The sequence below is a fragment of the Heptranchias perlo genome, chromosome 16 (assembly GCF_035084215.1).
Source record: "Heptranchias perlo isolate sHepPer1 chromosome 16, sHepPer1.hap1, whole genome shotgun sequence".
NCBI classification, from domain to species: Eukaryota; Metazoa; Chordata; class Chondrichthyes; order Hexanchiformes; family Hexanchidae; genus Heptranchias; species Heptranchias perlo.
The window spans coordinates 62,837,066-62,852,070 of NC_090340.1; the positions used below are offsets into that span (position 1 = coordinate 62,837,066).

Below are 15,005 nucleotides of genomic sequence, written 5' to 3' on the forward strand. Positions count from 1 at the left end.
ATATATATAAAAAACATAACACACATACATAACACGTACACACAAGACATACTTAGACACATGCACACACATACACAAACAATTCCCATGCAATCTTTTCCATTACTGCCCGAGTGTACAGTGTAAGGAACATGGTGTGTTTCATTCAAGCGCTGCATCATTTTTTTCTCATGCACCAGCCCGATATCTTTCACAGCCATTAATATTTGAGCCCTGCGCTGCAGCACGTACCCCTCTGTGAAGTACTCGGGAGGCTGCCACGTCCTGTGAGGCTCATCAGAGACCGGCCAGTTGGTTCTCGCGGTGCTGTGCCGTCGGACGTGCTGTGCTTGCCGTTTCTGCTGCATGGCCTGACTAACGCCAGCCACGTACTGAGCAAACTCCGGGTCCGAGCCAACTAAACAGAAGAAGAGATACGCCACAGCAAGTGGAGTTACTGACAGATTCAGCTGTTTGAGGCAATTCAGTTCAGTTTAATCTTCTTGGCTAAACAATCTACTTCAGTGACAACAAATTAATTTAACACCAGTCAGCTGTCGATAATCATCTTTGTCGACAGGATAGATTGTTACAGATTAAGTTTCAAAATTACACACACACACAAACAGCCCCTGGTAAACAATAATCAGATGAACAGGAACTAACTAAAATCAATATTGGACAATTACTTGCCCTCTTTTACCCAATTTTCATCCTTTATTCATTATTCTATGGCAGTCAATTGCAGCTAAAGAGTGCTCCTAGGACACACATGAGCAGGGCAGACAACATATCACAGCTCCCCTGGACATCCTGAGAAAGGCAACGAATAGCTCAGCTGCCCAGACCAGCGAGGTCCCAGGTTCAGCCCCTCATCTATGCTGAGTTAGATCAATTCAGTTAGGATGGCAGCAGGGGATTTACAATTTACCTTAGTGTCCAGGGTTAATTGGGGAAAGGGGGGGGGGGGGGGGGGGGAGGAGGATGAAGGGAGTGCAGGGTGAAAAATAATCAGCCAGAGTTCCTGCTCCTGACCACTACCCAATAACTTCTGCTGGAACCAAGCGTGTGGATGTCAGGTTGAGGGGCAGGGTCGGCTGAGAGGTCCGAGGTTGAATACCCGAACACTCATCGTTTAGCCTCATAGATGCAAAAGGATCACTTGGGGCAAGATACTGGAGGGTAAACAGCGCTGGTGGGATTGTACCCCAGTGAGGAGTGAACACCTTCAGTGGAGGAGGAAAAAAGTAGGACACATTAAAAATGCTCTCTATCCAATCACAAAACACCCAAACAAGATGGTGCCTAGTATTTTTTAATTAATTCTCGGGATGTGGGCATTGCTGACAAGGCTGGCATTTATTGCACTGAGAAGGTGGTGGTGGGCCACCTTCTTGAACCACTGGTAGCAGTTTGATACAACTGAGGGTCTTGTTAGGTCACTTCAGAGGGCAGTTAAGAGTTAACCACATTGACGTGGGACTGGAGTCACATAGGCCCAGACCAGATAAGGACGGCACATAAAAGGACATCTGTGAATCAGTTGGGTTTTTACGACAATCCGACAGGTTCATGGTCACTTATACTGATACCAGCTTTTTTATTTCCAGACTATTTTTTTAAACTGAATTAAAATTCTCAAACTGCCCTGGTGGGATTTGAACTCACGATCTCTGGATTACTAGTCCAGTAATATAACCACTACGCTCCACACAGGACTACGGCCGGGATTCAGCAGAGAGGGGACCAAAGTTGCATCCGACTGTTCTGAAACACCTCGTGCTGGCACTCCAAAGTGCTTCACTACCTCGTGGGATGTTGGTACCGAAACACATCCCTTTTTAACGCCGCTATGGATTTCAAAACTGTCATTCATTACCAACAGGCTGGATTTTAGCCTTTGTACACTCACGGAAGGATCAAATCTGATGGAGGAGAGACTGAGGGGCATCCAATTCCTTCTAGCAATTTCTGCTGACCAGGTCAAAAGCCTTTGTAAGATCTATAAAGGCTGAGTAAAGAGGCTTTCCATGCTAACGGCACTTTCCCTTGCAGTTGCCTTGTGCGTAGACCACGTTGATCAATTGGCACAGAAGCTGCACTGACTCTCTGGGTAAACAGGTTCAGCAAGTACTTGCAATCTTTTAAGAACGACCAGCACGAATGCCTTGCCTGAAACACTAAGGAGGGAAATTCCCCTCCAGCTGTTGTAATCGCTCAGATCTTTTTTTTAAAAAAAGAACAGAATGACGTTGCAATGCTTTCTCATCTGGTCCTGAAGGTGTATTACTCCATATGCTTTAATATCACACCTAAGACACATAGCCCAATTATGGATGACTCAATGCTGTCCCCAACAGCTAACTTAGCAAGAGCATGGATCAAACCTGGGACCTTTGGGCTGCCTATAGCCAAGGCCTTTTTTTTTGTTAAGATGAAGTACAGACACGGAAAACCACTTATGAGAAGTTTACCTGCGGGATCAAACGGAAGAATGTCTCCCAGCATTCCAAAAACTCCGTCACTCTGGACCCGGTTTGGCCATGTGTTATTCCTGGTGTTTGCCACTTTCGGCCCCAGCATGTCAGACATGACATTGTCCATGATGCTGTCCATGTAATTCCCTACCAGGCCCAGGCTGTACAAGTCAGAGCTCATGTCGGAATGTGCAGCAGGATTGTTCCATTGGCTCATGGACCCAATCGGAGACAGTCCCGCTCCTGAACTTTGCGATGCCTGCTGAGACGAACTGTTTGGCCATTTCCCGGGGGCTCGAGGAGTCTGTGGTCGCGGTGGTTGTGGCTGCTGCCCGATGGGCTGGAGGAGATGCTGGTAATATTGCAATTGTTGCTGCTGCTGCTTCTGTGACTGGTGCTGCTGCTGCAAGACCTGGTGGGAAGGCGGCAATGGAGTGTGCGATACAGCCTGTGGTTGCTGCAAGGCAGCAGACTTCTGTTCTGGTGCTGCAGTCGAATTCCTTCTGTTGATGAGAGGCGATGCTTGTTGGGATTTGCCCATGTTGAACCCAGAGAGGAAGTCGATGACATCCTGCATTTCCTGGTCACTTGGCAACTTGATGCCTTGGTCGTCCTTCCCCTCATCCCCTTTGAAGAAGGCCTCCCTCTTGTCCACAGAAAAACCATTGACCATGGGGTTGGACGTGCCTCGAGAGGCTTCCTGTGAATCCACGGTCTTTGGGAAGCTTCCAATATTCAGGATGCTCTGCAGCCTCAGATCCGACTGGCTGAGCAGCTTCGTTTTCCTCTCCTCTTCGGAGCTGTTGATGGAGAAGCCGCTCTTAGAAGGTGTGCTTGGGATCGAAAAGCTCCCGCCACTGCTGCTGTTACTCGCGCTGCTGCTGCACGAAGCTCGCTTCGTGAAACGAGAGGTGAGCTTCGCAAAAGTCTTCTGCAAACCACCAGAGGACTTCACGATAGTCCCATTCCCTGTGGGAAGATCCATGTGAGTCCCAAAGTCGGTGCACTCCCGTCGTAACTGAATCTGAATGCTCGGCAAAACTTGCTCCCTGCATCATTAAACAAAAATAGCAACTTACTATCCAACAGCACCACATCTTGTTATATGGAGTCGAGGGGACAATATTGAGGATGAAGGTGTAGCGGGAGAGAGAAACTTGAACACAACTAGGTGCACTGGTTCACAGAAGAGGGAGGGAGACCTAACAGAAGTGTTCAAAATTATGGGAGAGTTTGAGAAGATAAATAGTGAAAGATTATTTCCATCGGTGAGTGAATTAGTAATGAGACGCATAAGCTCAGGATTAGTACCAAAAACAAAGGGGAAGGATTAATCCACACAAAGGGTTATTAGAATATGGGACACAAGTGGCCACAGAAGCCAAAATCAATCATGACATTTAAGAGGGAATTAAATAAACAACGTAAGGAAAAATATAAAAGAATACAGGGAATGAGCGAGGATTGGAGTAGAGTGCTATACTGGGAGAGCCAACACTGGTACAGGCGCAATGGTCATACGCAGAAGTATAACGCAGGTCATACACAAGGTGTCCCTCTTCTCCCTCATCCTCCAGGGCACGTCAATAACAGAACAGGATTCTTTGAAATAGGCTGGCAGGAAAAGGTACATTCCACCCCTCCAACAATGCTGTGCTGTGCTGTGTGTTGAAGGAAAATGTGTTCCCGAATTGTTTACAGTTAATGGAACACAAACCAAGAACAGCCATAAGTTACAAAAGGAATTAGGAAGAACAGAGGTTGGGAGGAGTTTTCACCCAAACGACAACAGAATTATGGAATAAGTTATGAAGGAAAGAGACTGAAGTGGACAGTATAAATGGGTTCAAGAGACAAATCAGGTGCCTTTCCATTTCCAGTGATTGAGGGGGCCTGTAACAAGAGGACATAGATACAATATTAAGTGTATAAGATTTAGAACAGAGAGCAGGAGAAACTCTTTTTCTTCCCTCCCCAACACAGGGTTGCAAGGCTGTGGAATGCACTACCAGAGTTAGTGGCTGAAGCAGAGACCATGTCAACTTTTAAGAAAAAGTAGGCCAAGTAGTTCGAGGAAAGGGGGAATAAAGCGGTACGGCAACAGAGCAGGCACATGGGATTAGGACTATGGCTCTTAAGAGATAAACACCAACACAGACTGGATGGGCTGAATGGCCATGTTGTAGTTTCTATACAGTTCTATGCAGAGAGAAGGAATTGAGAGGGTGAGTAGGTGAGGTTGATCTATGGAAAGGAATGAGCTTGCTGGGGTTAATAAGCTTTTTCTGTTCCTAAAGGTTCTAATGTTCTAACTGCTGGACATGTTCGGTACTGTACCTTCGCTCTTTCCATCTGGACAGGTCAAAAACCGCCGTGTATAACACATCCACCAGCCCTAGCGTTTTCTCAGGGTCTAGGCATCTCTGTAAGAGAGACATAGTGGCAGGATCCTCCTTCAGACACCTTGGGTGAGGGGTTAAAAAAAGACAGGTTAGGGCAAAACCAATTAAATCCCACCCCCCTTTTCTTTGGTCTCTCTGCACTGTACACCTTCCTAGTTCTGGGTGCCTGCTCTCATTCTTCTACCAGTCCTGCTTCATAGCCAGCTGCTGAGACCGAATATCTGGTCCTCAAATTTAAAGGCGTCAGCCGTGGCTCAGCCGTCCCACTCTCGCCTCTGAGTCAGGAGGTTGTGGGTTCAAACCCCATTCCAGAGACTTAATCTAGGCTGATACTTCAGTGCAGTACTGAGGGAGTGCTGCACCGTTGGAGGTGCCGTCTTTCGGATGAGATGTTAAATGAATGTGGAGATGCCGGTGATGGACTGGGGTTGACAAATGTAAAGAATCTTACAACAGCAGGTTATAGTCCAACAATTTTATTTGAAAATCACAAGCCTCCGAAAGCTTGTGATTTTCAAATAAAATTGTTGGACTATAACCTGGTGTTGTAAGATTCTTTACATATGTTAAATGAAGGCCCCGTCTGCCCTCTCAGGTGGACGTAAAACATTCAATGGCACTATTCGAAGACCATCAGGGGAATTCTCCCAGTGTCCTGGCCAATATTTATCCTTCAACCAACATCTCTAAAACCGTTTAATTGGTCAATTATCTCATTACTGTTTGTGGGACCTTGCTGTGCGCAAATTGACTGCCACGTTTCCCTACATTACAACAGTGACGACGATTCAAAAGTACTTCATTGGCTGTGATGCGCTTTGAAACATCCTACTGTATAAATGGGAGTTCTTTCTTTCTGGTACAGAAAAACTTCAATTTGCAATGTCCCCAAGGCATCACAACTATAGTTCACAGGCACTAAGACTGCATCTTACCGCTACCTACGAAAGAACAGCAGTTGATATGAGCGCACACTCACACAGGACTGGCACGCCAGTACTTTACTCACACAGTCCAAAAGTACTGCTGATGTAACAGGCCTGGAAATTACACTCCGCAAAATTGGCCTACAAACACTTGATAAATGTTGGTATGAAATCCCTTTGATCGCTAACCTGCTTGTTTTAAATGGGTTAACTCCTCCATTAAAGTAGCAAATGAAGGAGTTTCATACAAACTTGTTAACGGCTTATACATTAGTATTTACAGTGCATAATTTCAAGTCCATAACCTCATCATATTAAATAGTGAACACCAAAACAGCAGTATAATTTATAATTCTATATTAATAGTCTTTATTGGTTTGATCTTCAATGAGAGAAAATCATAGTTAAGGAGTCCAAATGAAGCACATTTGTCTTTGACAGAGTCATTTAATCACAGGCCGATCATCCGCACGCGCACAGGCCGATCCACCTCGTGAGCACACCAATCGACCTTGCGTACACGTGCACGCAACGGTTGACCTTGCCCACCTGAGGAGATATACCCCTCTCCCCAGCACAAATCCCAGCCTTCAGGGGAGGACAAGTGGGAGGGAAAAAAATAAATTTGTACTTGAGTCTTGGTTTTGCAGCAACAAATGAGCACTTATTTAAGGAAAAAAGTTCAAATAAATTTCTATAAGTGGTGCAATATATTTAAACCAGAAACTTTACAGCCCACAAAACACTGATCCTCCTCATTAGCACCATCGGCATAATGACTTAATCCACAGTCTAATTCATTACGGAGGATAGTTAATGGGTCCATGAAGAAAATCATAAATCTCAATAACTTGCTCACCAGACATACTGTTTATAATGCAATTCCACCCGGGATCTCTCAACTATTCTATTCACAATCAGTGCAATGAAAAGCCAGGCATTCATTACATCAAGTACACTCCCCTCAAGCTAAAAGCTTACCATGCAGGGAGAAGGAGTGAGCAGTGCAGTGGGTTAGACTATGACTTTTCAGCTTCAAGTTCCAATCTAGCCCACATTGGGTGGAAGACTCATCTCTCTGGTGGCTGTGAGGACCCTACGTGAAAGGAGTCTCAGTCCAGTTGCTGGCGGTACAGGCCAACAGTACAAAACTGTCCCAATTCAGGAATCCCATTAAGGGGGTCACAGGATAATTAGCCTGGGAAATGGTGAACTGTTACACATGCAATAGGGGGGGAAATCTTGTGAGGTTCAGGCATGCAGTAGGGGCAGTATAGAGAGAGCTTGCCTCTGCATCCCACCAATGTTGTACCTAACCCAAGAGTGTTTGATGCAGACACCCCAAAAATGGAAAGTGTTCAGATCCCAACAAGATGAGCACACAAAACAAACTGATCCGCAGCAGTCGGGCCACGAACCAATAGCCCAGGGGCATGGCTCTGCATGGGCCTTTGCAAACTCCCACCATTCCTGTGAGATGTACAAGTCAGGGATCGTTTCCATCATAACCCTTAAAAACAAATACACTTACCACGTCGAAGGGACCTGAACCACGATCCTGGAGGCCTCCAGGCTGATCTGTGGAGCGTAAGCTTCTTTGTTCTCGATTTGTGCTGTGTCCACCACCACCTGATAATTTCAAATAAACAGACAACAGCTCAATCCAGCATCTCCGCCAGCTCCTGCCTTTAGGGAAAGTAAATCCCACTCGACTGAATAATCTAAGTTCTGCACATGTAACTTTCCCCACCCCTTCTCTGAAAGGCATTGACTTCTTACTGGATCACAGTTGGCACTCACCCTCTGATATCACGCTCGACTGGCCATTCTACTTGTGTGAGTATTGACCGTATGGCCTGGTTAGCGATAGTAGGGGAGGGGGAGGATCACAGCCAAGCCTCCTGTTCTCAGTTGATATCCACACACATTTCTACTTGAGGATATTTTGATAGCGATCAGGAGCAGTGACCTTAACTGCTTTCCCCCTGCTTAACCCAGAGACTTCATGGCCAATCATAGGTATCTTCCTTCAGATATTAGTCCTCAGTTATGTTCCTAAAACTAACAACCACCCAAATGTATCTGCAGCAACTGCAGGGAGCTGGGAACTCGTGGCTTACAATTGTTACCTTTCCGTCCACCAATTTCAACACCCGCCTGCCACCCACCCCCCCCCCGATCACAAAGTCATCAACTGCCCACTGGGGCGCAGTTTGTTCTCGGGTATGTTGACAAGTAGCACTCTTTCTTGTGCCATCTAAGACATCGAGTGTGAACAAGCTATTCGAGTGCAGGGAGATACTACAGCTGAGCCACATCCTATCAGATGTCCACACACACTTGCTCTTCTAGAGGTGGGATCCATGGCTGATTTACCCCCTTTTTAAACTTAAGAGGCACTGAAGTAAACTGAGGCATCCTCCAGCACTGGGTCAGCCCAGATCCACAAACACAAAGAAGAGACTGGAGATCAAACTTTGGGACCTCCCTGGCATTCTAGAAGCACATGGCTTATCTAGTCACTGGATAAACTTGCTGAGCCATCTGGGGAGCAATGAATGACAACGAATTTTGGAGGTGGAAGCTTGGCGGTGGAGTTATCGGAAGCTGGTGTCAGAGTATCAATGAACGCCTGGAAGGAAGCCAAATGCCTTCTCACCCTCTCGGCATGGAATGGTACATAACTTGAGGAGACCAAGAATGAGGAAGGAAATAAAATACCCTGTTAAAAAGGTACAAAGGTCACCTTGACAACGAAAAATAAAAGGCAGGTAAACTTTTTACAGAATCTGACTGAAATCTTTATGTCCAGTGTAAGACTCAGCCAATGAATTTAAACATATAAAATTGGAGTCATTTGTGCTGTTGGCTTATGCACACTAAGAACTAGAGGAAGATTAATTTCTTGTTAAGACCTTTATGGGTATCAGCTTTCGCTCAGTGGGTAGCACTCTTGCCTCTGCGTCAGAAGGTCGTGGGTCCAAGCTCCACTCCAGAGACTTGAGCATATAATCTGGGCTGACAGTCCCGGTACAGTACTGAGGGAGTGCTGCACTGTCAGAGGTGCCGTCTTTCAGATGAGACGTTAAACAGAGGCCCAGTCTGCCCTCTCAGGTGGATGTAAAAGATTCCGCGGCACTAAACGAGAAAAGCAGGGGAGTTCTCCCTGGTGTCCTGGGCAATATTTATCCCTCAATCAACATCACTAAAACAGATCATCTGATCATTTATCTCATTGCTGTTTGTGGGAGTTTGCTGTGAGCAAATTGGCTGCCATGTTTGCCTAGCTTACAATAGTAACTACACTTCAAAATTATAACTAGGAGGTAGAGGAGACTCTCTGTCCCATCAGTCTGGGCTAGATTCAAACGCAAGTCCCAAGGGTTGAAGGATGGTGAGCTGACCCAAGTCCCACGGGTTGAAGGGCGGTGCGCTGACCCAAGTCCCACGGGTTGAAGGATGGTGCACTGACCCAAGTCCCACGGGTTGAAGGACAGGTCAGAGGCTGGGTATTCTGCGGCGAGTGACTCACCTCCTGACTCCCCAAAGCCTTTCCACCATCTACAAGGCACAAGTCAGGAGTGTGATGGAATACTCTCCACTTGCCTGGATGAGTGCAGCTCCAACACTCAAGAAGCTCGACACCATCCAGGACAAAGCAGCCCGTTTGATTGGCACCCCATCCACCACCCTAAACATTCACTCCCTTCACCACCGGCGCACTGTGGCTACAGTGTGTACCATCCACAGGATGCACTGCAGCAACTCGCCAAGATTTCTTCGACAGCATCTCCCAAACCTGCAACCTCTACCACCTAGAAGGACAAGGGCAGCAGGCACATGGGAACAACACCACCTGCATGTTCCCCTCCAAGTCACACACCATCCCGACTTGGAAATATATCGCCGTTCCTTCATAGTCGCTGGGTCAAAATCCTGGAACTCCCTACCTAACAGCACTGTGGGAGAACCGTCACCACACGGACTGCAGCGGTTCAAGAAGGCAGCTCACCACCACCTTCTCAAGGGCAATTAGGGATGGGCAATAAATGCAGGCCTCACCAGCGACACCCACATCCCATGAACGAAAAAAAAAAAAATTGGAAACTGGATGTTTCCATTGCATTTCACCTCTCATACCGACCATAACAGAAGGAAAGTTGCAGTCATTTACCAGTCCTGCCTGTCCAAACAGCAACTGCACAGCAGTTTTGCAGGCACCTCGCCAGGTGGAAGGGCAGACCTGATTGAGGATCTCTGTCGGGGATTCGTCTCGTGGCGAGACTTCGTTCTGTCCAGCTGCTTCCTTGATGAGCTGCACCATCGCTTGCTGAAGGGGAGACAAACAAAGCCCACATTAGCTTTCCATGTGACAGCCATGTGTTAAAAACAAATCTCCTCCCCTCAATAGAAACCTTTACAGTTTAAGGAGAAAAATAGAACAGGCTTGTGAAAACACAAGGCAGGCTGAAAGTATTGATGGCACCATCTCCAACTATGAATCATTCCCTTATCCTCCCCACCTCCCTCAGTCTGCCCTTCATTGTACAATCTGCAGGCTTTTGAAACCCAAGTTTGACATCACCCAACCATTACCTCGATTTACCTGATGTTCTTCCCCTGCTCTTCTCAAGGTTCGTCAATAGAGAAAGGTGCTGAGTTACAGATCAGCACTCCAATCCCCCTTCCAAATAGATCACTCCCCTTTCTTTTTCACCAATTACTCCAGAACACCACTGAGTGATCAACTATACAATGAATTCCTAAGATACTAGTTTGTACTTTTGTCTTAAGAATGGGGGAGGGGGGAAAATAGTCAAAACAAGGACAGCTGTTTCACAACAAAAATTTTAAAGGACTCCCCCCACCAATGGCTCAGCGAGTGCACCCAGTGAGTTGTTGAGCCACAGAGCCCAGGAAGAACCTATGTTTGATCCCCATTCTGTGCTGGGTGAGCTCCCAGCAAGGGCAGTGTTAGGGATGCTACAACTGAGCTCTGTGCACCGTGGCGAGGGAGGGTAAAAGTGGTCCCTGCTGGAATAATGGCCACTGGGCAGGCAACTGGTGCCCAAACACAACCCCAGAAAGGAGTCAACACCTTCAGGACAAGACCGGAGAAAATTAACAGGAAAGTAAAATTCTAAATCATTCTTCATATGTCCAATCATTGCAAAGCAGCGATCAACAAGGCAAAGAGAATGCTTGTAGTATAGTGTCAAAACAGGAAGTACTGCAGAGCAGTCTGGTCAAACTGCACTTCGAGTACTAAGAACAGTTTAGTCACCAAGACACAAGAGAAGCAGTCAAGCCCTGGAGACAGTGCAAGGAAAAGCCACGTGATTGAGCCCTAGCACTAGAGGGTTGAGTTGTGAGGAAAGATTAGAGAAACTTGGGGCGCTTCACTCTTGAAACTACCCTTCCTAACTTGCACCAAGTCCCATTCACCCCCTGTGCTCGCTGACCTACACTGGCTCCCGGGTCTGGCAACACCTCAATTTTAAAATTCTCATTCTTGTTTTCAAATCCCTCCACGGCCCTCGCTCCTCCCCATCTCTGTAACCTCCTCCAGCTCTACAACCCTCCGAGATCTCTGCGCTCCTCCAATTCCGGCCTCTTGCGTGCATCCCCGATTTTAATCACCCCTCCATTGGCGGCCGTGCCTTCAGCTGCCTAGGCCCTAAGCTCTGGAATTCCCTCCCTAAACCTCTCCGCTTCTCTCCTCCTTTAATACGCTCCTTAAAACCTACCTCTTTGACCGAGCTTTTAGTCTCCTTAGGTGGCTCCGTGTCAAATTTTGTTTGATAATCACTCCTGTGAAGCACCTTAGGTCGTTTTACTACGTTAAAGGCGCTATATAAATGCAAGTTGTTGTTGTTGAAGGGAGGAACACCAGACAATAAATAGGATGGAAAAGGTAAATCCGGAACATGGCTGCAAACCAAATTGTGGCAACAGTTCATGACTAGTGAAAGACAAATTTAGGACTGATGTAGAAAGTTATTCACACAGTGATCAACATGGAGCAGACTTTGGGTAGAGTAGTGGAGACAAAAGCCCTGGCATCATTTAAGAAACAGCTGGATGTTATGATTGCGAGGGCAGGAGGCAGCTATAGTTTTCTTCCAGATGGAGGAGGTAGGATAGGCCAAATGATCTCGTGCACTTCTATTTGTGAGCAATACACCCAATATCACAAAGGGCTCTTATTAGGCAACATGTAAAAAAAAATTATTCCCAGTAGTGCCGTGTTTGTAAAGATTGTGCAACATATCAGACTTCTATCTGCAAAACTAAGGTGCGTTATACCGCATAAACAGAAGTCCCACAAGAGCATATTTTAAAAACTTGTTTTTAAAAAGCATGTTGATGGCAGTGCTGGGAGGACCTTTGGAAAAGGCGGCACAGGGGGAGCTGAATAACATCCATTAATCTGACCAATAATCACATAACCAATCCACTTGGCTGACCACAGACATCTCCAGCATGCTTTGATCAGCGAGTTCCCATGCTCTCACAATGATTCATCCTTGTTACATACAATTACACTGCAGTGCACCAGAAGTTTCCTTTGCGTGTTCCCTCACAGGGATATCGCTCTCTATTTTAAGTTTATATTTTCCCTCATAATCCCTTTGTGGCATAACCTTTTCCAGCTGGGCAGGATCTGAATTACAAAACGTCTTTGTTCATAGAATCACACAGCAAAGGAGGCAGCCATTCGGCCCATCATGCCTGGAGGTTCAAAGAAACTTAGGGATCCATGTGCATAGGTCATTAAAATGTCATGGACAGGTACAGAAAATAATCAAAAAGGCTAATGGAATGCTGGCCTTTACATCTAGAGGACTAGAATACAAAGGAGTGGAAGTTGTGTTACAGCTATACAAAGCGCTGGTTAGACCACACCTGGAGTGCTGTGTTCAGTTCTGGGCACTGCACCTTAGAAAGGATATACTGGTGTTGGAGGGGGTGCAGCGTAGATTTACTAGAATGATACCTGGACTCCAAGGGTTAAATTACGAGGAGCAATTACACAGACTAGGGTTGTATTCCTTGGAATTTAGAAGATTAAGGGGTGATTTGATGGACGTTTTCAAGGGGAACTGATAGGGTAGATAGAGAGAAATATAGCCTAAAAATAAGAGCCAGGACTTTCAGCAGTGAAGTTAGGAAACACTTCTACAGAAGTTTGGAACTCTCTTCTGCAAACGGCAGCTAATGCTAGTTCAACTGTTAATTTTAAAGCTGAGATTGATAGATTTTTGTTAACCAAAGGTATTAAGGGATATGGGTCTACGGCAGTTATATGGAGTTAGGTCACAGATCAGCCACACATTGAATGGCGGAACAGGCTCGAGGGGCTTAATGGCCTACTCCTGTTCTTATGTTTCTATGCCAGCTCTTTCAAAGAGCTATCAATTAGTCCCACTCCCCTTGCTCTTTCCCCATAGCCCTGCAAATGTTTCCTTTTCAAGTATTTATCCAATTCCCTTTTAAAAGTTATGATTGAATCTGCTTCCATCGCCCTTTCAGGCAGCGCATTCCAGATCATAACTCGCTGCGTAAAAAAAATTCTCCTCACCTCCCCTCTGGTTCTTTTGCCAATCATCTAAAATCTGTATCCTCTCCTTACCGACCCTCCTGCCAGTGGAAACAGTTTCTCCTGCTGCGACTCACCAGCAGGAGGGTACAGGAAGGCACACCTCACTTCTCTCAACAGCCACCCAAACGGAAGTGAGGTGGCTGTAATAGGTATCCCCAGAACTCTTGCAGGATTTGCAATCGCACACACCTTTTGTAACCCCTGGATTTTGGGGTTCAATCGTACACATCCAAGGATAGGGATTAGGATGGTGACTTACTCGGAGGATTCAGGACTATACACAGGACAGGAAGAATTCATGTGTTAACGTTTGCTACATTTGGACATAATACGTGTAATATAATTGCCACACCTCAGGAAGAATATACTGGCCTTGAAGGGGGCACAGCGCAGATTCACCAGAATGATACCAGGGCTTACAATGTTAAATTAGGACAGGTTAAACTTGGCTTGTAATACCTCGAGTTTACACGGTTGAAAGGTGATCTAATCGAGGTGTTTAAAATAATAAAGGGATTCAATATTGTAGACAGAGAAACAATTTCCTCTGGTGGGGGAAATCCAGAACAAGGAATCACAATCTTAAAATTAGAGCTAGGCCATTCAGGCGTGATATCAGGGAGCACTTTTTTCACACAAAGGGTGGTGGAAATCTGGAACACTCTCCCTCAAAAGGCTGTGGATGCTGGGGAGGTCAAGTGAAATTTTCAAGACTGAGATTGATAGATTTTTATTAGGGAAGGGTATCGAGGGAAATGGAGCAAAGGCAGGAAAGTGAAGTTGAGGTACAGATTAGCCCCGATCTAATTTAATGGTGGAACAGGCTCGAGGGGCTGAATGGCCTCGTCCTGCTCCTAATGTTGAAGGGAGTTGATGAAAATTGAGACGGAGCAGGAAAGGCTGTTGAAATGTTAACCCCCACCGTTACCTGCAGCCTGTTGGAGGGAAGTCTAGTGTCCCTAAGGTCTTCAGCAGGAAAGAAAAAATGAAACGGAATTCTGCCAAATGAATCACTAAATTTCACATGTTGGAACAAATTACATGAAGATGCAACTGCAAAAACATCGGCTACCTTTATAAACACAAGCACTTGCACAATCTCAAGGTCCTTAGATCTCTGGGTTACTACTGTGCCCCCCACCAAATTCCAGCTGACTAACTGTCCAATAATTTATTAAAATGGCCATATTAATGATTTTTTTTTTACTTGTCCACTGTTCTCACCTTCTAAAACAGTGTTGTCTAATACATTAGTCACTAGCCGCCGGTGGCTAATTGTGAATCCAGATGTAGCTATTCACATTTCTGATTATCATAGAATCTTACAGCACACAAGGCGGCCATCGTGCCTGCTCTCCCAAAGTGCTATCCAATTAGTTTCACTCCCCAGTTCGAGCCTGCAAATTTTTCCTTTTCAAGTATTTATCCAATTCCCCTTTGAAAGCTACTATTGAATCTGCTTCCACCACTCCTTTCAGGCAGTGCATTCCAGATCATAACAACCCCTCAGATTAGTGAAGGAAAATGAGTAACCGACACCGTCATTGGGCATGCGAGCTCAATAGTCGTATTCGCGTGGGGTACGCCCGTTAACTCTAACCTTTTTTGTGCATTTATT

General features: G+C 45.9%; 1 protein-coding gene across 5 annotated transcripts in view; it reads right to left on the bottom strand.

The window, feature by feature from the left end:
• LOC137333827 (granule associated Rac and RHOG effector protein 1-like) overlaps positions 1 to 15,005 on the bottom strand; it is a 181,416-nt gene that overhangs the window by 16,627 nt on the left and 149,784 nt on the right. For all 5 annotated transcript variants that reach the window (XM_067998192.1, XM_067998191.1, XM_067998188.1 and 2 more), the window contains 5 exons: positions 9,959 to 10,114; positions 7,316 to 7,413; positions 4,794 to 4,919; positions 2,454 to 3,505; positions 232 to 397 (listed from right to left, as the gene is read on the bottom strand). In XM_067998192.1, the coding sequence (XP_067854293.1) occupies positions 232 to 397; positions 2,454 to 3,505; positions 4,794 to 4,919; positions 7,316 to 7,413; positions 9,959 to 10,114 (1,598 nt within the window). The remainder of the gene's footprint in view (positions 1 to 231; positions 398 to 2,453; positions 3,506 to 4,793; positions 4,920 to 7,315; positions 7,414 to 9,958; positions 10,115 to 15,005) is intronic.